At 64.2% G+C, this 26,736-nt stretch overlaps 1 protein-coding gene across 5 annotated transcripts in view; it reads left to right on the top strand.

Annotated features, from left to right (window-relative positions):
- Positions 1-26,736, top strand: part of Rasgrf1 (Ras protein specific guanine nucleotide releasing factor 1) — a 75,714-nt gene that overhangs the window by 28,081 nt on the left and 20,897 nt on the right. For 2 of the 5 annotated variants that reach the window (XM_048329583.1, XM_048329587.1), the window contains 14 exons: positions 924-1,016; positions 3,653-3,906; positions 5,570-5,649; positions 6,495-6,688; positions 7,343-7,452; positions 9,477-9,595; positions 11,438-11,598; positions 12,079-12,142; positions 13,224-13,360; positions 15,213-15,295; positions 20,458-20,706; positions 22,690-23,102; positions 24,606-24,731; positions 26,596-26,735. In XM_048329583.1, coding sequence (XP_048185540.1) covers positions 924-1,016; positions 3,653-3,906; positions 5,570-5,649; positions 6,495-6,688; positions 7,343-7,452; positions 9,477-9,595; positions 11,438-11,598; positions 12,079-12,142; positions 13,224-13,360; positions 15,213-15,295; positions 20,458-20,706; positions 22,690-23,102; positions 24,606-24,731; positions 26,596-26,735 — 2,223 coding nt within the window. Of the gene's footprint in view, positions 1-923; positions 1,017-3,652; positions 3,907-5,569; positions 5,650-6,494; positions 6,689-7,342; positions 7,453-9,476; positions 9,596-11,437; positions 11,599-12,078; positions 12,143-13,223; positions 13,361-15,212; positions 15,296-18,237; positions 18,262-20,442; positions 20,728-22,689; positions 23,103-24,605; positions 24,732-26,595 lie in introns of all 5 variants that reach the window. The other 3 variants (XM_048329585.1, XM_048329588.1, XM_048329586.1) reach the window with 3 other exon arrangements.

Raw genomic sequence — 26,736 nt, 5'->3', positions numbered from 1 at the left:
TGGAGCCCCGTCCTGGGGGAGGGGTGGGGGGGCTCTCCTGGCCCTGGAGCCCCGCCCCGTGGTGCGTCCTGGGGGGGGGCTCGCCCGGCCCTGGAGCCCCGCCCCGTGGTGCGTCCTGGGGGGGGCTCGCCCGGCCCTGGAGCCCCGCCCCGTGGTGCGTCCTGGGGGGGCTCTCCTGGCCCTGGAGCCCCGCCCCGTGGTGCGTCCTGGGGGGGGCTCGCCCGGCCCTGGAGCCCCGCCCCGTGGTGCGTCCTGGGGGAGGGGTGGGGGGGCTCTCCTGGCCCTGGAGCCCCGCCCCGTGGTGCGTCCTGGGGGGGGCTCTCCTGGCCCTGGAGCCCCGCCCCGTGGTGCGTCCTGGGGGAGGGGGAGGGGGCTCTCCTGGCCCTGGAGCCCCGCCCCGAGGTGCGTCCTGGGGGGGAGGGGGAGGGGGGCTCTCCTGGCCCTGGAGCTCCGCCCTGTGGTGCGTCCTGGGGGGGGCTCTCCTGGCCTTGGAGCCCCGCCCCTGGTGCGTCCTGGGGGAGGGGTGGGGGGGCTCGCCCGGCCCTGGAGCCCCGCCCCGAGGTGCGTCCTGGGGGGGAGGGGGAGGGGGGCTCTCCTGGCCCTGGAGCCCCGCCCCGTGGTGCGTCCTGGGGGGGGGGCTCTCCTGGCCTTGGAGCCCCGCCCCTGGTGCGTCCTGGGGGAGGGGGAGGGGGCTCGCCCGGCCCTGGAGCCCCGCCCCGTGGTGCGTCCTGGGGGAGGGGGAGGGGGCTCGCCCGGCCCTGGAGCCCCGCCCCGTGGTGCGTCCTGGGGGGGAGGGGGAGGGGGCTCTCCTGGCCCTGGAGCCCCGCCCCGAGGTGCGTCCTGGTGGGGGGGGGCTCGCCTGACCTTGGCCGGCGCCCTCCCCGGCCCTGGCCAGGCTCCTGAGCCCAGAGCTTCCATTGCAGATCGCGTCCCTGCTCAAGGACAACGAGCGCATCCAGTCCACCCAGACGGCCGCGCCCAGCGACGATGACACCGACATCAAGAAGATCAAGAAGGTGGGTCCAGCTCTCCCACTGGCTTCTGGAAAGATCTAGCCCCGGAGTGTGGTCCACGGGGGGGGGGGGGGTTGGTGGAGGGGGGCCCACGGGACGGACGACACCTGTCAGGCCTGCCCCTCTGAGGCCCTGCGGGTGGAAGGGCAGCTGGGCCCCTCTCACGGGTCCGAGGCCCGGGACCGGCTGGGAAGCCCCCGGGTCCGCAGAGCCAAGGCCCCCAGCTCCTCTCCACCGCTGCACACGAGGGGAGGGGGGGGGGCAGACATCCCCGCGGGTGGCAGCGCCATGGGCCATCCGTGACTCGGTGGCCCCGCAGAGGGGCCTGGGCTGAGAGACCTGGCCACCCTAGGACAGCCAGCGAGGGAAGAAGGCTTCCTGCCTAGCTGGACCCCAGGAAAGGGCCCAGGCCACAAAGGTGCCCCGGGGGGCCAAGGTCAGGCTGAGGGCATGGCTGGTTCTGGAACAGCAGCGTGCAGGAGCCCTGTGTGTGTGTGTGTGTGTGTCCACACTACGGAGGCTGGCACCCAGAGCCTCATGCGTCCACGTGGCTCTTTTCCCCTGAAGCCGCACCTCGTTGGAGATGAAGGTCTGGAGTCCTTCTTGGCCCGAGTGTAGCTCTGCGCCTCGGTGCTCGGGAGGCTTCGCCTCCTCAGTCGCTAGGATTCAACCACGGGCGCCCAGCTTTTTCTATTTTCCCCCTTTTATATTTGTTGCTAGTGCCTTAAGAGCTAAACATTTCACACCCCAATCTGTCTTTCTGCTTTCCCAGAACGAGACATTGCTCACACTCATTAGCCGCTCTCGCCGTGCCAAGTTCTATTCTGGGCTTCGGTGTGGAGGAGGCGGCTCTGCACGGAAAGCCTCGGGCTCGGCCCCCTCCGTGTCTCGCAGAGAGGCCCGGGGACCGTCTCCACTCTCAGTGCCCGGCACCAGCTCCAGGCCCACGCCCTCAGCCCTCACCGCCTCCTGGGCAAAGCAGCTGCACGGCCCGGGGCAGGATGTGGCATGGCGTGCCAGCCCGAGACAGGCCCGAGCTCCGGGAGGGTCTCACTGGACCCGACCCACACGGGCGGGCATCTCCCCCCCCCCCCGCCCCCAGCAGGGACAGCGAGTGGCCCTCTGAGGATCTGAGGATCGCAGTTCAGAGCCAGCCTTCGCAGCTTCGTCCCCACCCCGCCCTGCACCGTGAGCAGCCTTTCTGATAGTGTCTCGTTCAAAGTCCCTGAAATCCACCTCCCTGGGCTCTGAAATCCCCGGCGGGAGCCTCCGAGGCTCTGCCTCCTCTGCCCCAAGTCCTTCCCACCTTCAGAGATGGCAGCCGGGCCCGAAGCCCGCAGCTCCTGAGCCTTTCAGTGCAGATGCCGCCCCCCCCCCGTCCCTCACCCCTCCCTGCAAGGACCCTGGCAGACGGCCATGCAGACCGAAAGGCAAGAAACAAGCTGGGATTGCTTAGAAGGCTGTGCAGCCTAGTCGTGAATGTGTGCGTGTGCATGTGCGCACACGTGTGTGTGAGAGATCATGAGGGGCCTTCCCCAAATGCCTGACCGCACCGGGCCACCCACCCAGCCCAGCTCCAGTGCCACTAAGTCAGGTGCCCCGTGCGCAGTCGGGAGCGGCCCGGGGTGCCCCGCGGGCCCCCGGGAGGGCTGGGCGAGGCCCCCGCTGCCATCCCGGCCACTCCGCAGGCTGAGACTGGACGGGATGCACTGGAGAGCGGATGAGGCGCTGTGGCTCAGGGGTAGAGCTCCGGCCTCCAGTGCAAGAGCCCAGGGCCCCGAGTTCAGGCCCAGGAGAGGCTGGTCCGGACGAGGAGTCCAGGCTTCCCGGGGGTGGAGAGGGTCCACCTTACAGCTAGGTAAACTGAGTCCAGGCTGTCCAGATGCCAGGCTGCGGGGCCGGCTGGGGTCAGGGTGGGGGGATGAAGCCTTGTCCTGACGCCCACCCCCGCGGCCTGTCAGTCCCGTGGACCCCACCCCACCCTAGCTCACCCCACCCCACCCTACCCCACACCACCCCAGCCCACCCCACCCCGCCCCACCCTAGCTCATCCCATCCCACCCCGCCCCACCCCACCCTAGGCCACCCTACCCCACCCCACCCCAGCCCACCCCAACCCACCCCAGCCCACCCCAGCCCACCCCAACCCACCCCACCCCAGCCCACCCCACCCTAGGCCACCCCACCCCACCCCACCCCAGCCCACTCCACCCCACCCCACCCCAGCCCACCCCACCCCAGCCCACCCCAGCCCACCCCACCCTAGCTCATCCCATACCACCCCGCCCCACCCCACCCTAGGCCACCCCACCCCACCCCAGCCCACTCCACCCACCCCACCCCACCCCAGCCCACCCCAGCCCACCCCACCCTAGCTCATCCCACCCCACCCTATCCCACACCACCCCAGCCCACCCCACCGTAGGCCACCCTACCCCACCCCACCCCAGCCCACTCCACCCTAGCTCATCCCATCCCACCCCGCCCCACCCCACCCTAGGCCACCCCACCCCACCCCACCCCAGCCCCACCCCACCCCACCCCACCCTAGCTCATCCCATCCCACCCTAGGCCACCCCACCCCACCCCACCCCACCCCAGCTCAGCTCAGCCCCCCGCCCCGCCCCGGCGGCCCACAGGTGCAGAGCTTCCTGCGCGGCTGGCTGTGCCGCCGGAAGTGGAAGACCGTCATCCAGGACTACATCCGGTCCCCGCACGCCGACAGCATGCGCAAGCGCAACCAGGTGGTGTTCAGCATGCTGGAGGCCGAGGCCGAGTACGTGCAGCAGCTGCACATCCTGGTCAACAACTTCCTGCGCCCGCTGCGCATGGCCGCCAGCTCCAAGAAGCCGCCCATCACGCACGACGACGTCAGCAGCATCTTCCTCAACAGGTGCCCGCCCCGCCCCGCCCCGCCCCGCCCCGCCCCGCCCCGCCCCGCCCCGCGGGGACCCTGCGCCCGCCCGTCCTCCGCGCGCTGGCCTCCGCCCCCCCGCCCCGCCCCCTGCCCTCCCCCTGACCTCCCCCTCCGCCCCCTGCCCTCCCCCTCCGCCCCGCCCCGCCCCCTGACCTCCCCCTCCGCCCCGCCCCGCCCCCTGACCTCCCCCTCCGCCCCGCCCCGCCCGCCCCGCCCCGCCCCGCCCCGCGGGGACCCTGCGCCCGCCCGTCCACCGCGCGCTGGCCTCCGCCCCCCCCCGCCCCGCCCCCTGACCTCCCCCTGACCTCCCCCTCCGCCCCCTGCCCTCCCCCTCCGCCCCGCCCCCTGACCGCCCCCTCCGCCCCGCCCCACCCCCTGACCGCCCCCTCCGCCCCGCCCCGCCCCCTGACCTCCCCCCTTTCCCCCTCCCCCTCCCCCCCTCCATCCAGAGCCCACCCCTGAGCCTCAGCTTTCCCTCTCCATGAGTCCAGTGTGCCACCAGAGTCCCCAGGCACTTGCGGGAGAGGCTCGGGCGACAGGTGGGGGGGTGCGGCCGGCCACGCCGAGGGGGGGCAGAGCCGAGGAGGCCCCCAGCCCCCCACCGCTGGGGGGCAGACGCCGGCGCTGGGCTCGGCGGCTCCCCAGGCAGCCAGGCCGTGCTCATGGAGAAGCCCCCACCCACCCCCGTGCGGGGACAGGGTGCTGCGTGTCCTTCCGACTCCTCCGGCTGAGATCCCCCAAAGGGGGCCTGTGTGGGGACCCCCGGGGCCCCCACCTGGCCCAAGCACTCCCGTCCCCTGCAGGAGTTTCTCGTTTCACCTGCTTTTTACCCAGAAGGACTCGGGGTTCAGAGACGCCAAGCACCTTGCTCGAAGTCACCCAGCTTGGAAGGGGGCAGGCTGGAACCCTCTCCCCGTGGGTCCTTAAGAGCCCTGTCCTTTCACACACGCCGTGGGCGTTGCTGCCTTCTTCAGCATTCCCACCCCCCCCCACCTCAGGACCCCCAAGGCTCGATCAGCACCCCGTTGCCTTCACAGCAGTGCACTCTGTGAACCACCCGGCCAGGCTTGGCGCAAGGCTCCCGTGAGACTTCTCAGTGCCGGGGGCCTGAGGTCTGGAGGTTCCTGGACAGGCCCTGCCCAGTCCCCACCCAGCCCCTGCCTCCCCGTCAGGGAAGGGCCCTGAGCTGAGGTCTGGAGGTTCCTGGACAGGCCCTGCCCAGTCCCCACCCAGCCCCTGCCTCCCCGTCAGGGAAGGGCCCTGAGCTGAGGCCTGGAGGTTCCTGGACAGGCCCTGCCCAGTCCCCACCCAGCCCCTGCCTCCCTGTCAGGGAAGGGCCCTGAGCTGAGGCCTGGAGGTTCCTGGACAGGCCCTGCCCAGTCCCCACCCAGCCCCTGCCTCCCCCTCAGGGAAGGGCCCTGAGCTGAGGCCTGGAGGTTCCTGGACAGGCCCTGCCCAGTCCCCACCCAGCCCCTGCCTCCCCGGCAGGGAAGGGCCCTGAGCTGAGGCCTGGAGGTTCCTGGACAGGCCCTGCCCAGTCCCCACCCAGCCCCTGCCTCCCCGGCAGGGAAGGGCCCTGAGCTGAGGCCAGGACTTCTTGCCTCGGATGAGTTCGCTCACCCTGAGCTTTCTCTTTCAGCGAAACCATCATGTTTTTGCATCAGATCTTTTACCAAGGCCTGAAGGCCCGAATCTCCAGCTGGCCCACGCTAGTCCTGGGTGAGTAGCCAGCCCTGGCAGACGCCCCCAGAACAATCTGCCCTTAAACACTGCAACGTGGGACCCACTGAAGCACAGAGGCGAAGGAGGGGAAGCCCGTACGAGAGAAAAGACAAGTTGTTAAAAGCCCTATTTCTAGGTTGAAGCAAAATATGTTTAGTTGCGGATCCATATTTCCCTTTGAAAAAGAACGTACACAGACTCCGTGGAGGACATTAAAAACACTCTTCCCCCAGAAAAGCAGGAAAAGGTTAAAAATATCACCCGCCGTCTGCCTCTGAAAGATAACCATTGCAAACGTGTCCCTGGTCCCCATCCAGATTCTGCCAGGCACAGCTCTTGAGAGGGCTTATCCCATTTCCGTCACTGCAAACATTCCAAATTACGCACTTCGAATCTCGCCGTGCGTTGTTTTGACTTTCCTTTTTGTCCTTAAAATTGCAGCTGAGGTGTTTTCTCATGACTAAAGAATTGTGACGGCTGCCTGAGGCTCTGCGCCCAGAACGCGGGCACCCTCCCGGCCGGCGGCCGGCCGCTGTGGCAGGCCGCAGCACCGTCAGTCCTTCCCCAGGAGCCTGCTCACGCCCGGAATCCCAGCTGCTCGGGAGGTTGAGCGCTGAGGATCTGGGTTCGAAACCAGCCTGAGGCAGGAAAGCTCAAAGACTGACCTCCAATTAGCCAGAAAAAAACAAAACTAGAAGCGGAGCTGTGGCTCAAGGGGTAGAGCACCAGCTTCGCGTGAGAAAGCTCAGAGACAGGCCCTGAGTCAAAGGAAGAAGGGGAAGGGCGGGAAGGGGCCGGGCGGGCCCGGGGTCATCTCGCCCCCCTCTCTCCCGCCCTCCAAGCCGATCTCTTCGACATCCTGCTGCCCATGCTGAACATCTACCAGGAGTTCGTGCGTAACCACCAGTACAGCTTGCAGATCCTGGCGCACTGCAAGCAGAACCGCGACTTCGACAAGCTGCTGAAGCAGTACGAGGCCAAGCCCGACTGCGAGGAGAGGACGCTGGAGACCTTCCTCACCTACCCCATGTTCCAGGTGACCGTGCCTACTGCCTCGGGACCTGGCCTGGGCGCCTGGGGGCGTGGCCTGGGCGCCTGGGGGCGTGGCCTGGGCGCCTGGGGGCGTGGCTTTGACCCCTGGGCCTGCCTGGGGGCGTGGCCGGGGAGCCTGGGCCTGCCTGGGGCGTGGCCTGGGCACCTGGGCCGGTCTGGGGGCGTGGCCTTGGAGTCTGGGGGCGTGGCCTGGGCCGCTGGGCCTGCCTGGGGGCGTGGCCAGGGAGCCCGGGGCCTCCCTGGGGGCGTGGCCGGGAGCCTGGGCCTGCCTGGGGCGTGGCCTGGGCACCTGGGCCGGTCTGGGGGCGTGGCCTGTGCCGCTGGGCCTCCCTGGGGGCGTGGCCAGGGAGCCCGGGGCCTCCCTGGGGGCGTGGCAGGGAGCCTGGGGCGTGGCCTGGGCCGGTCTGGGGGCGTGGCCTGGGCCGCTGGGCCTGCCTGGGGGCGTGGCCCCTCCAGTAGTAGGAAAGTGGAGGCGGGGATTCCTGGAGACCCCCTGCGGGGTCCCCTTTCCCTCCTGATCCCAATGCCCCAGGCCAAGCCACAGCCTGCATTCCAGGGCGCCCTGCCCCTCCTCAGCTCTCATCCCCTCCCTCCGCCCCTTCCTGTCCCTCCCTGTCCCCTGCCCCCACCCCTGCAGATCCCCAGGTACATTCTCACTCTCCATGAACTCCTGGCCCACACGCCCCATGAACACGTGGAACGAAACAGCCTGGACTATGCCAAGTCGAAACTGGAGGAGCTGTCCCGGTGAGCCCTACCGCCGGGGGCTGGAGGTTCCCCGGAGATACAGAGGCGGGGGCGGCACGGTCCCGGCATGTGGGGGGGGGGGCGCTGTCCTAGACACCCAGCACCGGTGACACTCAGGAGCCTGTGTCCCGGGACAGGGCATGGCCAGGCTCTGCCAGGCGCCCTGCCCAGCCCCTAGCTCCCTGAGAACCTGTGTGTGGAGTTGAAGGTCAGGGAAGTCTTGTCATCCCCAGCTGGGAGATGGCACTGAAAGTCTCACTGCTGCTGGACATGGTGGCTCACGCCCGTCATCCCAGCTACTCAGGAGGCTGAGACCTAAGGATCAAGGTTCAAAACCAGCCTGGGCAGGAAAGTTCATGAGACTCTTACCGCCAATTAATTACCAAAAAGTGGAAGGAGGAGCGGTGGCTCCCATGTTAGGGCTCCTGCCTTGAGCACAAGAGATAAGACACAGTGCCCAGGCCCTGAGTTCAAGCCCCAGGACCGGCTCAAGAAAAGGAAACAAACAAGAAACCCAGGAGCTGGGAATGTGGCCTAGTCGCATGCACGAAGCCCTGGGTTCAATCCCTCAGTACCACATATACAGAAAAACAAAGCCAGAAGTGGCACTGTGGCTCAAGTGGCAAGGGGCTAGCCTTGAGCAAAAAGAAGCCAGGGACAGAGCTCAGGCCCTGAGTTCAGGCCCCAGGACTGGCAAAATAAAAAAAAAGAAAAGAAAAAGAAACTCAAGCTCCTCTCCTAGCAGAACCAGATAAGTGATCAGAGCCACAGTTATCCCAAACCCAGCATGGAGCAGACGCATTCTGAGGGCAAATGAAATGCCACATAGTCACCCCCAAATCTCACAGAGGGGAAACTGAGGGTCAGAGGAGCCTCTGTCATCCGTCCACTGTCACAGATCCAGCTCAAGCCACGTCCCCTCTCATTTAAACCAGAAAATGTCAGAGTAAGTCCTTGTAAGCCCACCGGGCTCTTGGTGGCATTAATGGCCCAACTGCAGCCATCAGCAGGCAAGATCTTGCTGGGTATCAGTGCAGAACTCCTCCTCCTTCGCTCATCCTCAAGTTGCTCACTGCCTCCCTAGTGCCCTGGAGGCCCCCCCATCCCCCCCAAGACAAATTTGGCAGCCAAAACACTTTCCCCAAAACCATGCTTGCTTGCTTGCTTCCCCCCCCCCCCGCCCCGCCTCCAGTCCTGGGCTTGAACTCAGGGCCTGGGTCTGCCCCGCAGCTTCTTTTGCTCAAGGCTAGGAGGCGCTTCCAGCCTTTTCTGTGTATGTGGTACTGAGGAATCGAACCCAGGGCTTCATGCCTGCGAGGCCAGCACTCTGCCACTAAGCCGCGGTCCCAGTCCCAGCCGTGCTATTTTTAGTGCACAGTTTAATGTCGCCATCTGCTGGACAGATGAGGTCCTGCAGGGACAAGTTTAGTCCACTAGGAGCCATCTCCCCCTGAGGCCCCCACAACGGGGAAGAGATAATGGGGGGGGGGGGGAGTGCAAAGGCCCTGCGGCAGGAACTAACTTTACCCTGGGCAGGAATACGGTCAGTGGAAGAAGGAGGGAGGGGCAGAGCAATAAACAGAAACCCTCCCAGCGTCCTCCAGGTCAGCTCCGCAGGCCGGCTGTGAACCTGGGCGGCCGCCTCCCCCCAGCCGCCTCCCACGTTCCTTTTCCTGGCTCCTCGAACACTAGGGAGAAAAGGCCCGCATGGAGTGGGCCCCCAGTGGCAGGACACACTCCCCTGAGCACTCTGGGTGCCCCTCCCCCACAGGTGCCCACTCCCCTGCGCACTCTGGGTGCCCCTCCCCCTCCCTCACAGGTGCACACTCCCCTGAGCTCTCTGGGTGCCCCTCCCCCTCCCCCCGCAGGTGCCCACTCCCCTGAGCACTCTGGGTGCCCCCTCCCCCTCCCCCGCAGGTGCCCACTCCCCTGAGCACTCTGGGTGCCCCTCCCCCTCCCTCACAGGTGCACACTCCCCTGAGCACTCTGGGTGCCCCTCCCCCGCTCTACCTCCCGCCCTGCAGGATCATGCATGACGAGGTCAGCGAGACAGAGAACATCCGGAAGAACCTGGCCATCGAGCGCATGATCATCGAGGGCTGCGAGATCCTCCTGGACACCAGTCAGACGTTTGTGAGGCAAGGTGCGTGGCGTGGGCCGTGGCGGTGTCCGCCTCGGGAGCAGCCTGGCCAGCACGGCCAGGCCCGCGGAGAGCCTGCCTCGCTGCACGGGACCCGCCTGGGCGTGGAGGTCTGGCGCGGTGGGTTTTCACAGGTCTCTCTGTGGAGGGAAGCACCATGCCTCCGTGGGCCTCCGCGGGCCTCCGTGGGCGTCCGCTGGCCTCCGTGGGCCTCCGCAAGCCTCCATTGTCCTCCGCGGGCCTCCGCTGGCCTCCGCTGGCCTCCATAGGCCTCTGTGGGCGTCCACTGGCCTCCGCGGGCCTCCACTGGCCTCCGTGGGCCTCCGCTGGCTTCCGTGGGCCTCCGCTGGCCTCCATGGGCCTCCGTGGGCGTCCGCTGGCCTCTGTGGGCCTCCACTGGCCTCCGTGGGCCTCCACTGGCCTCCACGGGCCTCCACGGGCCTCTTGTGAACATGGCCACAGCCCCTTTGGGGAGGAAGCAGGCCCGGAGCAATGGGGACACAGGCAGAGGGTATGGCCCCTTCCTCTGCCCCTTACCCACGCTCCTCTGCGGCTTGGGAAGGCCAAGATCACCTGGTTCCCCCCTAGCCCAGCTCACCTTGGGACCAGGAATCTGACAGGAGCCTTGGGATTCCGCTCCCCCTTTCTCAAAATGGCCCTCCAGCCCCCAGTACCCAAAGTGAAAACGGACCGAGGCCTGTGCCGGCCCAGTGTCCTCGGCTCCAAGGACGACCCCTAGGCCCTCTCCAGGTCCCTGGAGACACCGAGCCGAGGGCCAGCCTTGCCGTCCCCTGGCTGTCTGCCCTGCACCGCACAAGGGGCTCTATGTGTGTGTGCATGTGCACACGCACTGATGCTGGGGCTGGAACTCAGGGCCTGGGCACGCTCCTGAGCTTTTCCCCTGGTGCCTGGTGCTCTGCCACTTGCCCTGCAGCTCCACTCCGGCTTCTGTGCTGATCAGTTGGAGTTTAGAGTCTCATGTACTTCTCTGCCTTGGCTGGCCTTGTACTGTGATCCTCCAGTCTCAGCCTCTGGAGTAGCTGCAAGTCCAGGCATGGGATGCATTCCGTGCAGGGCGTGTCCCAAGCTGGGGCAGCAGAGGGGCTCCGTGGCTTCCGGTGGCCCTTGCTGAGGAGGCAGGCTGAGGATGGGCTCCACTTGCAGCCAGATCTGTGATGGACTGGTGATGTCTGCTGAGGAGGAGGCTGAGGATGGGCTCCACATGCAGTGGTCTGTGATGGACTGGTGATGTCTGCTGAGGAGGCAGGCTGAGGATGGGTTCTAAATGTAGTGGTCTGTGATGGACTGGTGATGTCTGCTGAGGAGGCCGGCTGAGGATGGGCTCCACATGCAGCCAGATCTGTGATGGGCTGGTGATGTCTGCTGAGGAGGCCGGCTGAGGATGGGCTCCACATGCAGCCAGATCTGTGATGGACTGGTGATGTCTACTGAGGAGGAGGCTGAGGATGGGCTCCACATGCAGCCAGATCTGTGATGGACTGGTGATGTCTGCTGTGGCAGGTGACAGCAGACATACATGTATCTTGCTGGATCCTTCAGGCTGTCGTGAGCTCCCCCTTGTCTAGCCTCTGCCACTCCAGACCCCAGTCCAGCCTTCATTTTCATGGCGGGGGGCCAGGTCCTCAGAGTCCATTTGCTTGCCAAGGCCTTGACGCCGGCTGGGAGGCCAGGCCCAGCTCCAGCCTTCCCACCTGGCCATCTGCCCTGAGGAGGATGGCAGGAGCTGGGCTTGTCCAGCCTCTGCTGCTCCCTTCGCCTCAGCCTCCAGGCCAGGCCAGAGCCCACTCGCCCCGGGAGTGAGACTCAGGGCCTCCTCTCCCCCAGGATCCCTCATCCAGGTGCCCATGTCGGAAAAGGGCAAGATCACCAGGGGCCGCCTGGGGTCCCTGTCACTCAAGAAGGAGGGCGAGCGGCAGTGCTTCCTCTTCTCCAAACACCTCATCATCTGCACCAGAGGTTCTGGAGGGAAGCTCCACCTGACCAAGGTAGGGGCCACGGGGAGGGCCAGAGGCCACAGCAGGAGAGGGCGGGGTGTCAGGACAGGGGGAGTGTGCGGGCGTATGCACACACACACACACACACACACACACACACACACACGGACAAGCGTCAGAGTGAACCGACTAGGCTGGGCACCAGTGACTCATGCCTGTCATCCTAGCTACTTGGGAGGCAGAGATCTGAGGATCCTGGTTCAGATATCTCCAATTAACCAGCAAAAAGCAGGAAGTAGAGTTGCGGCTCAAGTGGTAGAGCACTAGCCTTGAGAATAAACACCCTCCGGGACAGCGCCCAAGCCCTGGGTCGTAGCCTCAAGACTGCTGTACACAGACACACACAGACACACACACACACACACACACACACACACACACACACACACGGACACGGACACGGACACGGACACGGCCATTTGCCTGGGAAAGCCCTCCCAACTCATCCTGTGACATCGGCTGCTCTTTCAGAATGGAGTCATCTCCCTCATCGACTGCACCTTGCTGGAGGATGCAGAGAGCACCGACGAGGAAGGTCAGTGTGGCGTCACCAGAGCATGTGCACATTCATGCGCACGCACGTGCACACGCACGCATTCCCCAGGAAAGTCGGCTCAGCGTTGGCTGTGTGTGTGTGCACGCGCACACACACTGGTACTGGAGCTTGAACTCAGGGCCTGGAAACTGTCCCTTAGCTTTTTTACTCAAGGCTGTCATCCTACCACTTCAATCACAGCTCCACTTCAGCTTTCTGGTGGTTCATTGCAGAGAAGAGTCTCAGGGACTTGTACTGTGGGAGCTGGCTTTGAGCCTCTGTCCTCAGATCTCAGCTTCCTAAGTAGCTGGGATGACAGGAGAGAGTCACCAGTGCTGGGCGGTCAGTCACTCCCTTTTTAAAACAGATGTCTGAGGCCCAGAGGGGAGGAGCACGGCTCCCAGGTCACAGGGCAATGACACACAGCAATGAGCTGAGGAGCAGCCCAGAGCTGGAGTCCACAGTCCCCCCACCTAAGTGTACCTTCGCCGAATGCAGGCTCGGTGAAAGAATCTTTAAAGTCTTGCCTTGTTTGTTCCAATAAACAGCTTACAAGGGTTTAAGAGCTAGCACACTGGAGACCCTGGCTGTGATTCTCAGTTCAAAGATCTTTCCAGCTAAGAGCAGTAATAAGAATCCCTATGACTTACTTCTGCATCGGGGAACTCCCGCCCAACCCATAAAAGCTTAAGACATGGAAGTCCTTTACCAGCCGGGGCCCTGACTTGGGTTTGCAGGCCTGGAGTCTGCTCTGGGCTGGAGGTATCAGCTAAGTCCCAGCTCAGAAGTCTCAGTTTCCCTCGGTGCGGGGGGCTCACCTGTGTTGTCCCAGCTACTCAGGAGGCTGAGGATCGTGGTTTGAAGCCAGCCGGGGCAGGAAAGTCTGTGAGACTCTTGTCTCCAATGAACCAACAAAAAGTCCCAAACTGCTCATGTGGTAGAGCGCCAACCTGGAGTGACAGAGCTCAGGGACAGCACCCTGGCCCTGAGTTCAAGCCCCTGGACCACCACAAAGGAAAATAAAAGTTTTCCAGTCCCCTAAGCTCCCAACTCATCTCACTTTGTGCTTTGCAACCGGAAGCCAAAGGACTGGGCCAGGACATTGAGCACTTGGATTTTAAGATCGGGGTGGAGCCAAAGGAGTCCCCGCCCTTCACCGTCATCCTGGTGGCTTCTTCCAGACAAGAGAAGGCGGCGTGGACAAGTGACATCAGCCAGGTGAGTGCCATCACTCCTTCTTGAGGTCAGTGGTTCCTTCAGAGGGCGAGGGAGGTGACAAGAAGAGGCTAGGTGTGTCACTCTGCTAAAAAAGAGACCAGAGACTTCCAGGCCTGCAAAGTCCAGTGGGTCGGCTTCAACGTACTGTCTGAGAAGCCAGGCACTGGAGGTGCACACCTGTGGTCCCAGCTACCCAGGAGGCTGAGATCTGAGGATCGCAGTTCAAAGCCAGACCAGGCAGGAAAGTGTGCGAGACTCCTATCTTCCATGAGCAGCCAGAAACACAAAAGTGTCACCATGGCTCAACATGGTAGAGTGCTGGCCTTGAGCAAAAGAGCTCCGGGCTGTGCCCTGGCCCTGAGTTCAGGCCCCACGACCAGCAAAATAAAGGATCTGCATCTCCATACAAGCCCCAGGACATTGGTATACACACAGCGAAGTCTTGAGTGCCACCTGCCATGCCCGGTAGAAAGCTGGGCGACAGACACGCCCCAGGTGCTCAGGAGCAGTGCAGCCCTCCAGGGTCCAGCCGCCCAGCGTGTTGGGGGACAGCTTGGCAGCTGTTAACACCCCCCCCATTGGAGAGCGGCTCCCTGAGCGCAGGCCTCCGGGGAGTGGTCAGGGCAGCAGGCCGCAAGGGCCCGTGGGTACCGGGGGTGCAGGCGCAGGGTGCAGACCGCAAGGGCCCTAGGGTACTGGAAGTGGAGGCGCAGGGTGCAGACCACAAGGGCCCGTGGGTACCGGAAGTGGAGGCGCAGGGTGCAGACCACAAGGGCCCGTGGGTACCGGAAGTGGAGGCGCAGGGTGCAGGCCGCAAGGGCCCGTGGGTACCGGGGGTACAGGCGCAGGGTGCAGGCCGCAAGGGCCTGTGGGTACCCGGGGTGCAGGCTGCAAGGGCCCGTGGGTACCGGAAGTGGAGGCGCAGGGTGCGGACCGCAAGGGCCCGTGGGTACCGGAAGTGGAGGCGCAGGGTGCGGACCGCAAGGGCCCGTGGGGTACCGGAAGTGGAGGCGCAGGGTGCAGGCCGCAAGGGCCCGTGGGTACCGGGGGTGCAGGCCGCAAGGGCCCGTGGGTACCGGGGGTGCAGACCGCAAGGGCCCGTGGGTACCGGGGGTGTAGGCCGCAAGGGCCCGTGGGTACCGGGGTGCAGGCGCAGGGCGCCGTGGCCGAGAAGGGGTGATCCCAAGGCCGCTCCCCGCAGCGCCGAGGGCAGGAGACACGGGAGGAAGGGCTGGGGACGAGCATGGCCCCCTGCCGCCTGCGGGCTGGGGGCTCTGTCCCCATGGAGCTTAGAAAGAGCGGGGTGCCCTGCACCAGAGCCCCCCTTGCTGGCCAGCTCCCTGCGTCCCCAGCGTGCACCCCACTTGCTGGCTTCCCTGCCTGCCTCTCCCCAAGGCCCGAAGAGCCAGGCAGGGCGGGGTCGGGCCGAGTGTGTGTGCGTCTACCGGGGCTTGAACTCGGGGCCCGGGCGCTGCCCCGGAGGCTTCTGCTCCACGCGAGGGGCGCACCTCCGCCTCCGGCTTGGTGGGTGGGTGGAGATCAGCCTCTCACCACTTGCCTGCCCAGACTGGCCTCACACTGCGATCCTCCCCATCTCAGCCCCCCGAGTACTTGGGATGACAGGCGGGAGCCACGGGTGCCCGACTGTTCTGCCCACTTTCCCGAGTGGGAAGCTCCGGCCGGTCCCGGGGGGGGGGAGCCCCAAGTGGACTTGGCCCCGGCTGGCCGGGCGTCAGCACCGAAGCGCGAGGACCTTGCCGGGACCCTGCTACCTGTCGCTGGGCGGCGCTCCCAGTGGACCTGGGTCCCAGCATGGACCCGAGGCTGTGACCCCAGCCCCTCTCCTTTCCAGTGTGTGGACAACATCCGGTGTAATGGGCTCATGATGAACGCATTTGAAGAAAACTCCAAGGTCACTGTCCCGCAGATGATCAAGTAAGTCCTCCCGCCGGGCACTGAGACGGGTTGAGACGTTTGCTTTCTGAGACACTTGTTTTGAGTTCCTGTGTATCTGGGTTGATTGATTCTTTGTTACAGTTCACTTTGTACCTATGGATTCTTCTTATTGACTGTTTAAAACGTAGTCGTAGAAGCCTGGAGCTGGTAGCTGGAGCTCATGCCTTGTAATTTGAGCTACTGAGGAGGCTGTGATCTGAGGTTTGCCAGCCAGACAGGCAAATCTGCGAGACTCCTACCTCCAGTTAACCAGCAAAACGCCAGTTGTAGAGGCGTGGCTCAAGTGATAGAGCACCAGTCTCGAGGGAAAAAGCTAAAGGACAGAGCCCTAGCCCTGAGTTCAAGCCCCAGCACTGGCAAGGGGAAAAGCTGCAGGTTTGGGCCCAGGAGGAAGCGCCACAGCCCTCTCCCCAGCCCAGCTCTGCGCATGCCCACAAACAAGCCCCTCACCCTCCCTGAGCCAAGGTGAGATCATCCTGCCTTCCTGCCTCCCAGGTCCTGCTCAGCACTCAAACAAAAGTCACATCCTAGCTACTCAGGAGGCTGAGACCTGACAATCCTGGTGCAAAGCCAGCCTGGGGCAGGAAAGTCCCTGAGACTTTTCTCTAGTTAGCCAGCATAAAGCCAGAAGTGAAGCTGTGGCTCAAGAGGTGGACCACCAGGCTTGAGTGAAAAAGCTCAGAGATGGGCTGGGAATGTGGCTTAGCGGTAGAGTGCTTGCCTAGCATGCATGAAGCCCTGGGTTTGATTCCTCAGTACCACATAAATGCAAAGAGCTGGAAGGGGCGCTGTGGCTCAAGTGGTAGAGTGCTAGCCTTGAGCAAAAAGAAGCCAGGGACAGTGCTCGGGCCCTGAGTTCAAGACCCAGGACTGGAAAAAACAGAAAGAAAGAAAGAAAGAAAGAGAAGAAAAAAAAGAAAGCTCAGAGACAGTGCCCAGGCCCTGAGTTCAAGCCCCAGGATTGGCACCAAAAAAAAAAAAGAAGCAAGAAGGAAAGATGAAATGAAGTGCGGGAACCAACAGCTTGGGAGACCTGGGAGACCAACATATACATTACAGCAGCACTATGCAGAGACAAATGGCACCTGGAAAGGCACTGGCCACTCCCACGCTCTGGTTTAGCGCGCAGGCCACCAGCATGGGCGGGGGCTGCAGGAAGAGTGACCTGTGTCTCCCACTCCACCCCCCGCCCTCTCTCCTGTCCTCGTCCTCACTGCGGGTTCACAGTGCACTCACTCGAGTCCGTGTACGCGTCTGAACTGGGTCCCCAGGCAGATCAGTCTGGCAACATTTCAAACGAGCCCCCCAGAGGTGCCGACCCACCGAACTGTTTTTCACCCCTGTCTCTGAGCCTGTGTCCCTCTTCCCAGCATGCCCTGCCCAGCCAGGCTGACTTTGAGTGGTGACCCTCAGGTCTCGGCCTCCTGCGTAGCTGGGGTGACGGGCGCGAGCCACTGGGGCCCGGCTATGTTTTTCTAATAGCACAGTGGGATTTCTCAAGTCGTAAGGGGTCCGTGTGCTGGTGGTGAGGGGTCAAGGAGCGGGCTCGCCTTCCCTGGGGGGACAGTTGTGACACGGGTGCTGGGTTCCCCTCACTTCTCACTCTGGCTGGAGAGGGTGCTGGGGACCCTGTGCTTCCCTGGCTGTGTTCCCCGTCAGCCTTGGGTGTCCTGAGGAGTCCTGGCTTCGGGTCTCCTGCCCTGTCACCAGACTCTGAGATCCACTCATCCTGACTGGGGGCAAGGGGGCTGTGACAAGAGGTGCTGTGTCTTCGAGTCCTGAATGCTCATGTCTTGGCAACCTGGCTCTGCAGTCCTGGTGGACAGGCCCCGGTGGGCAGGATCTGGTGGACAGGGCTTGGTGGGCAGGATCTGGTGGGCAGGCCCCGGTGGGCAGGCCTTGGTGGACAGGGCCCGGTGGACAGGCCCTGGTAGACAGGGCCCAGTAGGCAGGATCTGGTGGACAGGGCCCGGTGTGCATGCCCTGGTAGGCAGGATCTGGTGGACAGGCCCTGGTGGGCAGGATCTGGTGGACAGGCCCCAGTGGGCAGACTTTAAGCACGGCCAGCAGGAGCATCCGTCAGAGCAGGTGCTCCCACCTGTCCAGGATTGTGCCCCTGGAGTGCGCATTCACGAAGATGGGGCATCTTCCTGGTGAATTGGCAAGTAAGAGGAGATGGGACAGCTCCTCTCCCACCATGCCAGTGGTCCCCACCGATTCCAGCGAGGCAGGTGCCACCCGGAAATCTCCCCAAGGGCTACGGGAACACAGGGAAGGCAGAGCCTAATTCACGGCCAGAAAACATTTCCATCAGAAGACACAAGAAGAAAATCTATCCAGCCCTCGAGGCGGGGATCTCCATGCTAGAGCCCTGGGCAGACATTACAAAATGAATCCCCTTGCTAACAGCAGCTCCTCGTCAACCAAGCTCCACAATCTCTGCGCTGGGTCTGGAAATAACCAGAGATAGCACCCTTGACGCCTCCCACCCCCTCAGGCAGCTACTGGCGCTTCACCCGAGTTACGCACCTCCTATTTATGCACAGAGAAGCTGAAATTGAGAGTAAGTTCATCTAATTTTGGGTGAACTGAGGTTTGGGACAGAGAAGCGGGAAAGAGGAAGAAGGGAATCCAAGCATGTGGCTCACACCTGTCTTCCTACCTACTCAAGAGGCTGCGATCCCAGGTTAGCAGTTCAAAACTGATTGAAGCAGGGCTCCTGGCTCAGCTCCTGTGGGCTCCATCTCCCCCTGAGCAGGGACTGCCCTTGGAGAAGCCCATACACTTGCACTGCCGCCCCTTTCCTACATCCCCTGTGCCAAGCACTGTGTTCAACCCTTTACACCACTTTCCTCCACTCTTGAAGGGTAAACTGAGGTAGCTTGCCAATCCCGTTTCACTGGAGAGGAGACTGAGGCCAGAAGAACAAGGAGCCAGAGGCGAGAACTGGCATAGGACCCATTTATTCTGATCCAAGCCCTGTGTTCTTCCCAGTGCACCACAGAGGTGAAGCCTGTTGTCACCATAACAACTCAGGTGCTAAGCCCATTATTGCCATGACAACTATCAGTGCTAAATCTTGTCGCCATGACAACTGCAGGTGCAGAACCTCTTGGCACCATGACAACCACAGGTGCTAACCCATTGTCGCCATGACAACCTTCCTGGGTTGAGCTTCTGTAGAGTTTCCCACTCTTAAGTTCATTCTAATCAAAATTTCAAATGTTCCTATCACTAATGCTGGGTATTTAATTCACTTACTTCTGTATTCTTCTAATGCCATCCCACCATAATAGAAAAACTCTTCATAGCTACTAAATGTGCAGGATGGGGTCGTTAGTGTGTAAGGAATACGGGCCAAAAAAATCAGGAGGGATCAGGTGCCGGTGGTGTGCCCCTGCCACCCTAGCCGACTCCAGAGGGGGCTGAAATCTGAGGGTCACAGTGCAGGGCCAGCCCAGGCAGGAAAGTCCGCGAGACTCCACCTCCAGTTAGCCGGCAGAAGGCCAAGCGTGGAGCCCTGGCCCACGTGCTAGAGCCCCAGCCTTGAGCGTGAAAGCGGAGGACGGCGCCCAGGCCCTGAGTTCACGCGCACGCACACACATAGACAGTGTGGCAGGTGGAGAAGGACATCGCAGGCTCGGATTCCGCAGGGAGCCCCGCGGCAAGCCCGCCGCAGCCGTCCCCGGAGCTGAGGGGAGAGGAGCGCAGGGTGGGCTGCGCGCTGCACCGGCCCGGCGGGCGCTCAGCTCCACGGGGCGCCCTGGAGGCGAGGCCGGGCCGGGCGGGCCGGGCCGGGCCGGGCGGGCGGGCCGGGCCGGGCGGGCGGGAGCAGCGCCCCACGCCGGGGACAGAGCCCGCCTCCCGGCCTATCCGCCAGCGCTGGGCGGGAGACGCTGGGCTCCCCGACTTCTGTCAGCCGTGGGCTGAGGGCGCGGCCGGGGCGCTGCCTGAGGTTTTTCACGTGTGGTTTTCTGGGGGTTCGGCTGGCTTTGCACCGCGACCCTCGGATCTCAGTCCGCGGAGCTGGGAGGACGGGCGCGCCTCGGGCCGCCTTGGCGTTGGCAGGCCCGCCCCCGGCTGCCCCGCCCCGCCGTGGCCCGCCCCCGGCTGCCCCGCCCCCGGCTGCCCCGCCCCGCCGTGGCCCGCCCCCGGCTGCCCCGCCCCGCCGTGGCCCGCCCCCGGCTGCCCCGCCCCGCCGTGGCCCGCCCCCGGCTGCCCCGCCCCGCCGTGGCCCGCCCCCAACTGCCCCGCCCCCGGCTGCCCCGCCCCGCCACAGGCCCGCCCCCGGCTGCCCCGCCCCGCCACAGGCCCGCCCCCGGCTGCCCCGCCCCGCCACAGGCCCGCCCCCGGCTGCCCCGCCCCGCCACAGGCCCGCCCCCGGCTGCCCAGCCCCGCCCCGCCGTGGCCCGCCCCCGGCTGCCCCGCCCCGCCGTGGCCCGCCCCCAACTGCCCCGCCCCCGGCTGCCCCGCCCTGCCGTGGCCCGCCCCCGGCTGCCCCGCCCCGCCACAGGCCCGCCCCCAACTGCCCCGCCCCCGGCTGCCCCGCCCCGCCGTGGCCCGCCCCCAACTGCCCCGCCCCCGGCTGCCCCGCCCTGCCGTGGCCCGCCCCCGGCTGCCCCGCCCCGCCACAGGCCCGCCCCCAACTGCCCCGCCCCGCCACAGGCCCGCCCCCGGCTGCCCAGCCCCGCCACAGGCCCGCCCCCAACTGCCCCGCCCCCGGCTGCCCCGCCCCGCCGTGGCCCGCCCCCAACTGCCCCGCCCCCGGCTGCCCCGCCCCGCCACAGGCCCGCCCCCAACTGCCCCGCCCCCGGCTGCCCCGCCCCGCCGTGGCCCGCCCCCAACTGCCCCGCCCCCGGCTGCCCCGCCCTGCCGTGGCCCGCCCCCGGCTGCCCCGCCCCGCCACAGGCCCGCCCCCAACTGCCCCGCCCCGCCACAGGCCCGCCCCCGGCTGCCCAGCCCCGCCCCGCTGTGGCTCGACCCCGGCTGCCCCGCCCCAGGCCCGCCCCCGGCTGCCCCGCCCCGCCACAGGCCCGCCCCCGGCTGCCCCGCCCCACCACAGGCCCCCCCCCCTCCCCGACTGCCCCGCCGTGGCCCCGCGCGGGACGGCCTGCGAGCGGCGCCCTGCCCTCCCCGCCCAGGTCGGACGCCTCGCTGTACTGCGACGACGTGGACATCCGCTTCAGCAAGACCATGAACTCGTGCAAAGTCCTGCAGATCCGCTACGCCAGCGTGGAGCGGCTGCTGGAGCGGCTCACCGACCTCCGCTTCCTCAGCATCGACTTCCTCAACACCTTCCTGCACTCCTACCGCGTCTTCACCACCGCCGTGGTGGTGCTGGACAAGCTCATCACCATCTACCGCAAGCCCATCAGCGCCATCCCCGCCAGGTGGGCGCGGGGCCTGGGGAGGCGGGGCCTGCGGAGGGGGGCGGGGCCTGCGGAGAGGGGCGGGGCCTGCTGGAGAGGCCTGGGGAGGCGGGGCCTGCGGAGAGGCCTGGGGAGGCGGGGCCTGCGGAGAGGGGCGGGGCCTGCTGGAGAGGCCTGGGGAGGCGGGGCCTGCGGAGAGGCCTGGGGAGGAGGGGCCTGCGGAGAGGGGCGGGGCCTGCGGAGAGGCCTGGGGAGGCGGGGCCTGCGGAGAGGCCTGGGGAGGCGGGGCCTGCGGAGAGGCCTGGGGAGGAGGGGCCTGCGGAGAGGGGCGGGGCCTGCGGAGGGGCCTGGGGAGAGGGGCGGGGCCTGCTGGAGAGGCCTGGGGGGAGGGGCCTGGGGAGGGTGGCCTGCTGGAGAGGCCTGGGGAGGGGGAACCTGATGGAGAGTCTGGAAGGGGGCGGACTCTGTCTCCACAGTGTATTTGTCTCTCTCCATCACTATGAGGGTAAAGGGTACGTTATGGCTGGCCATGGTGGCTCATGCCTGCCCTCCTAGCCATTCTGAAGATCAAAGTTCAAGAACAGTGTAGGCGGAAGCTTAGTGAGACCCAATCTGAAGACACAGCCAAACACGGTGGTTTATGTCCCTGATCCCAGCTACTTAGGAGGCGATAGATAGAAGGAGTATAATCCAAGGCCAGCCCAAGCAAGACGTGAGACCAAATCTCAAAAATAACCAAGGCTAGCCAGGCACTGGTGGCTCACACCTGTAATCACAGCTACCCAGAGGCCGAGGACTGAGGATTGAGGTTCAAAACCAGCCTAGGCAGGAAATTTCCAGGCAGCCAGTGAAACGTTGGAAATGGAGGTGTGGCTCAAGTGGTAGAGCACCTAGCTAGCAAGCATGAGACTCTGAATCTAAAGTCTGTATTGCCAAAAAATAAAAATAATGTGGGCTGGGAATATGGCCGAGTGGCAAGAGTGTTTGCCTCGTGTACATGAAGCCCTGGGTTCGATTCCCCAGCACCACATAGATAGAAAACAGCCAGAAGTGGCGCTGTGGCTCAAGTGGCAGAGTGCTAGCCTTGAGCAAAAAGAAGCCAGGGACAGTGCACAGGCCCTGAGTCCAAGCCCCAGGACTGGCAGAGAGAGAGAGAGAGAGAGAGAGCGCCTCACGGACTTTCCTGCCCAGGCTGGCTTGGCATCTCAGTCCTCAGATCCCAGCCTGTCATGTAGGCAGCTAGGACGACAGGCGCGAGCCCCACCGCCTGGCCAAGACGCCTCCTGCAGGGCCCTGGTCTCAGGACTGCCGGGCTCCCCCGCTCCCCCTGCCACCCCCGCTCCCCAGCCGGATTGACATGTCAGGCCCCTCCAGGGCCCGGTGAGACCAGGACGTTGGGTTGAGAGTCGGAGGCGTTGGGTGAGTCACTTCCTGTCTCTGAGCCTCCACCGTCTCTCAGGACAACTCTAAGGACGAGAGCGGGTACGAAGGTGACCTTAGTCCTCGTGGAAGATGGAGGAATGTTCTGCAGCTCAGGCTAGATGCAGGTGCTGACCAGAGAGGTGCAGGAAACAGAGCATCAGCTAGCCCCCGCCTGCCACAAAGGCCCCCCCCCCCCCCGAACACCCAGAGCGAGCACAGCCGCACGCACCTGCCATCCCAGCTACTCGGGAGGCTGAGATCTGAGGATCACGGTTCAAAGCCGACTGGGGCAAGAAAGGCTGTGAGACCCGAAAAGCCAGAAATGGAGCTGTGTCTACAGGAGTAGAGCGCCAACCCTGAGCAAAAGGCCCTCAGGTCCTGAGTTCAAGCCTCAGTACTGGCACAGAAAGAAAAGTACCGTACATATCAACTCTTGGCCCCCAAGCCCTGGAAGCAGGTGGCTCCTGCTCTGAGCATCAGCCCCCCCATTTCTGAGATCAGAGGGAACCCCAGCCGTGGCCGGGCTAGGAAGCAGGCCCAGAGCTGCCCAGACCTCACACAGACCACGCTCCCCCCCCCCAGGTCCCTGGAGCTGCTGTTCGCCAGCGGCCAGAACAACAAGCTGCTGTATGGCGAGCCCCCCAAGTCCCCCCGTGCCACGCGCAAGTTCTCCTCCCCCCCTCCCCTGGCCATCAGCACGTCGTCGCCCAGCCGCCGGCGGAAGCTGTCCCTCAACATTCCCATCATCACCGGCGGCAAGGCGCTGGACCTGGCGGCCCTCAGCTGCAGCTCCAACGGCTGCGCCAGCGTCTACTGCACCGTGACGCCCTTCGGCAAGGCCGCGCTGGACACCAGCAAGCTCTACGTGGCCAGCGGCTTCGCCAGCAAGGTCCCGGACGAGGGCGACGGGGCCCCCGAGAGGCCGGAGGAGCCCGCGCCCTTCTGCAAGCAGAGTGAGCAGGAGCTGCCGCCGGTCCTGGGGTTCTCGCGGACCCGTGGGGGAGGCCGGGGTCGGGGCCCTGGCCTGGTGGGGACCGCAGGGTAACGGACCGCAGGGTAACGTGCCAGGAGCTGGGCAGCTGGGGGCCTCAGGAGGCCCAAACTAGCCCGGCAGGGGAGGCCGTGAGACTTGTGGGGCTTGAACTCGAGGCCTGGGCGTTGTCCCTGAGCCTCTTCATGCAAGGCCAGCCTTCTAGCGCTTTGAGCACAGTGCCACTGCTGACTTTTTGCTGGTTAACTGGAGGTAAAAGTCTCTCACAGGCTGGGGATATGGCCTAGTGGTAGAGAGCTTGACTCACATACATGAAGCCCTGGGTTCGATTCCCCAGCACCACATATACAGAAAACGGCCAGAAGTGGCGCTGGGGCTCAAGTGGCAGAGTGCTAGCCTTGAGCAAAGAGAAGCCAGGGACAGTGCTCAGGCCCTGAGTTCAAGGCCCAGGACTGGCAAAAAAAAAAAAAAAAAAAAAAAAAAAGGTCTCTCACAGACTTTCCTGAATCGGCTGACCTCAAACCTCGATCCTCGGACTCAACCTCTCAGTAGCTGGGATTACAGGTGTGAGCCACCAGCACCCAGCTTAGATCTGTTTGGTCTTGTACTTTGATTTTATTCCTCTCTATTACAGTTATTTTCAGCTGTTATTCCTGCTTCTGTCACAACTCTTCAACCTAATTCATCATGATCATCATTCTTATTACTAGTATTATTATTTTGTTAGGTTTTCTGCTTTTATTATCTTACAGTAGCCATCCTCCCTTAGCTTAGTTGATAAAGCATTTGCCTAGAATGTGCAAGACTCAAGTTCCATCCCCAGCACGCGTACGCATGTGCACACATGGAGATAGGGAGGGAGAGAGAAAGAGAGAGACGGAGAGAGAGGATGAGACCGGGACCTCGCTCCTGTGGTTCATGGGCACCGCTTCCTGGTCTGTTCTTGCCAAAGTTCATCACGGGGCCTGGAGGAAAGTACAGGCTCTCTGGAGCCAGGGGAGGCCCCCGGTGCCAACCTGCACTCCACCAAGACTCGAAGAACCAGGAGCCAGTGGCTCACGCCTGGCCTCCCAGCTGCTCAGGAAGTTGAGCTCCGAGGATGGAGGGCTGAAGTCAGCCTGGGCAGGAACGTCTGTGAGAGTCTCGTCTCCAGTGAGCCAGCGAAAAGGCAGAGTGCAGGTGTGGCCCACGTGATGGAGGGCCAGCCCTGAGTGGAAAAGATGCTGAAGAAGAGCTCAGGGCTCTGAGTTCAAGTCCTAGTACCAACACGGAGGGAGGGAGGAAGGGAGCGAGCGAGCAAGGGAGGGAGAAAAAGAAAAATCCAGAGAAGTCTTGCTAGAGGAAACGCCAAGTTGGAGCCCCTGGGCACTGGGTGCTGGGAGGCGTCGGGGTCCGTCCTGCGGCAAATCCACAGTGCCACCTCCTTCACCCCGTGTGGCACCGAGAGATCATGGGGGGGAGCGTCCGCTCGGTGAATAATCCAGCATGGAAGTCTCTCTCCTCCCAGACTCAGAAGTCTCTGTGAGAGAAGAGTCGGATGGTGACCAGAACCAGAGCGATGAAGGCGACACCGAGACATCGCCAACTAAATCTCCAACAACACCAAAATCCATCAAGAGCAAAAACTCTTCAGGTGCGGGTTAGGGTTCGGGGGGGGTGGGTGGAGGGTGTCCGCCGGCCGAAACGGCCATGGTTTGGGGGGGGTCTTGTCTTGTGCTGGTTCTGGGTTTGAACTCGGGGCCTTGTACTCTCCCTTGACGTCTTCGCTCGAGGGAGGTGCTCTACTTGAGCCACACCTCTCCTTCTGCCTTTCGTTGGTTAACCGGAGAGAAGAGCCTCCCGGACTTTCCTCCCTGGCCGGCTTGGGGCTGTGGTCCTCAGATCGCAGCCTCCCGAGGGGCCGTGTGAAGGTGTGGGCGTGTGTGTGCTGGGGTTGGATCCCCAGTACCGGGGCTTGGATCCAGGGCCGAGTTGCTGCCCCTTTCTCTTTTCACTCAAGGCTGGTGCTCTACCACGTGGGTCACCGCTCCACTTCTGGCTTTTGCTGATTCATTGGAGGTAGGGGTTTCCCAGACGGCCCTGCCTGGGCCGGCGGCCAACCACTGATCCTCAGACCCGTCTCTGGTAGCTGGGCTGAGAGACGGGAGCCACAGACGCCTGGCTCTGGGGAGTCCTGCTAGCCTGCGGGCTGTCGTCTAGGATCTCCTCTGCCTCCAGACGGCCCCAGTCCCCAGCTCCAGCCTTCTGTCCGCAGCCTCAGAGAGCCCAGGGGCTGAGCGTGCAGCTCGGAGGTAGAGCACTTGTCTCCCACGTGCCAGGGCCAGGGTTCAAGCCTCACGATGCCAAGAAGGACAGCACTCTGAGGAGTGCGGACACCACCCACCCCACACCTCACACTCCATCCCGAGAGCAGGTAGCTGGGCACCGGCGGCTCACGCCCGTCCTCCCAGCCACTCAGGAGGCTGAGCTCTGAGGACCCCAGTTCAAAGCCAGCCTGGGCAGGGAAGTCCATGAGACTCTCATCTCCGATAACCAGAAGTGGAGCTGTTATTCAAGTGGTAAGGTGCTAGCCTCGAGCAGAAGTGCCGGGCTAGGTTCACCTCCCCTGGGTCCGGGGATGCTAAGATGACTCCCTCTTAAGTGTGCTCCCCTCTTCACCCTCTCCCCTGGGTGGAGTGAAGGGACACAGGTAAGCCTCAGTGCACCTGGCCGAACGAGACTCCTCAGGCCCTTCAAGAAAAGACACGGGCGCGTGGGAGTCCCGGAGAAAGCCTCAGGGGCGTTCCGACTTACTCAAATGAGGAGCCAACAGATATACCCCCAAAGGCGGGCACAGGAGAGGGACCGCTGGTTGGCCACAAGGGCTGTCCCTCAGGTGATGACAGGGGACCTCCTCTATGGGCAGAGACCCAGCCCCCCAAGGACTGGGTTCTGGGGTCCCCGGCCATCAGACACGTGCTCGCGTCCAGGGGCGGGGGCTTCTCTCCCTGTTAAAGGCGGAAGGGGAGGGGACGGGCTAAAGCCAGCTGTGGCCTCTTAAAGGCACCGCTGTCCCCAACACAGAAGAAGCCAGGGATGGTGCCCAGGCCGCAAGCTCAAGCCCTAGGACTGACAAAAAAATGTTTCTGGGATCACTTTCTACCCTATTGTCATTATTATTATTATTATTATATAACCAGACATCTATACAGGTTTTCATTGGACGCACACTACTTGCACGATGCCAGCTCCTTCCTTTGGAAATGGCATTCCCTCTGTTGTCCAGGGACTACTGAGGTCCAAAGAGGTTGCGTGCCTTACCCAAGGCCACACAGCCGGCGCGATGGGGGGGGGAGGGGGAGGGGTTCCTCGTGGGCGGATGGGTCCCGGGTGCAGTGTGCCCACCGACGCCGGGACGGGACAGACGGACGGGAGTCCCCGCCGCCCGAGCCCGGGCTCCGTGCCTGCCGGCGGGGGCCTGCCAGGGCTGAGGGCGGGTCTCCTCCTCCTCTCCGCAGAGTTCCCCCTCTTCTCCTACAACAATGGCGTGGTGATGACCTCGTGCCGGGAGCTGGACGGCAGCCGCAGCGCGCTCTCCGCCACCTCCGCCTTTGCCATCGCCACCGCCGGAGCCAATGAGGGCGCCCCCAACAAGGAGA

The sequence above is a fragment of the Perognathus longimembris genome, chromosome 20 (genome assembly GCF_023159225.1).
Source record: "Perognathus longimembris pacificus isolate PPM17 chromosome 20, ASM2315922v1, whole genome shotgun sequence".
NCBI lineage: Eukaryota > Metazoa > Chordata > Mammalia > Rodentia > Heteromyidae > Perognathus > Perognathus longimembris.
This window is presented reverse-complemented; position numbering and strand designations above follow the sequence as displayed.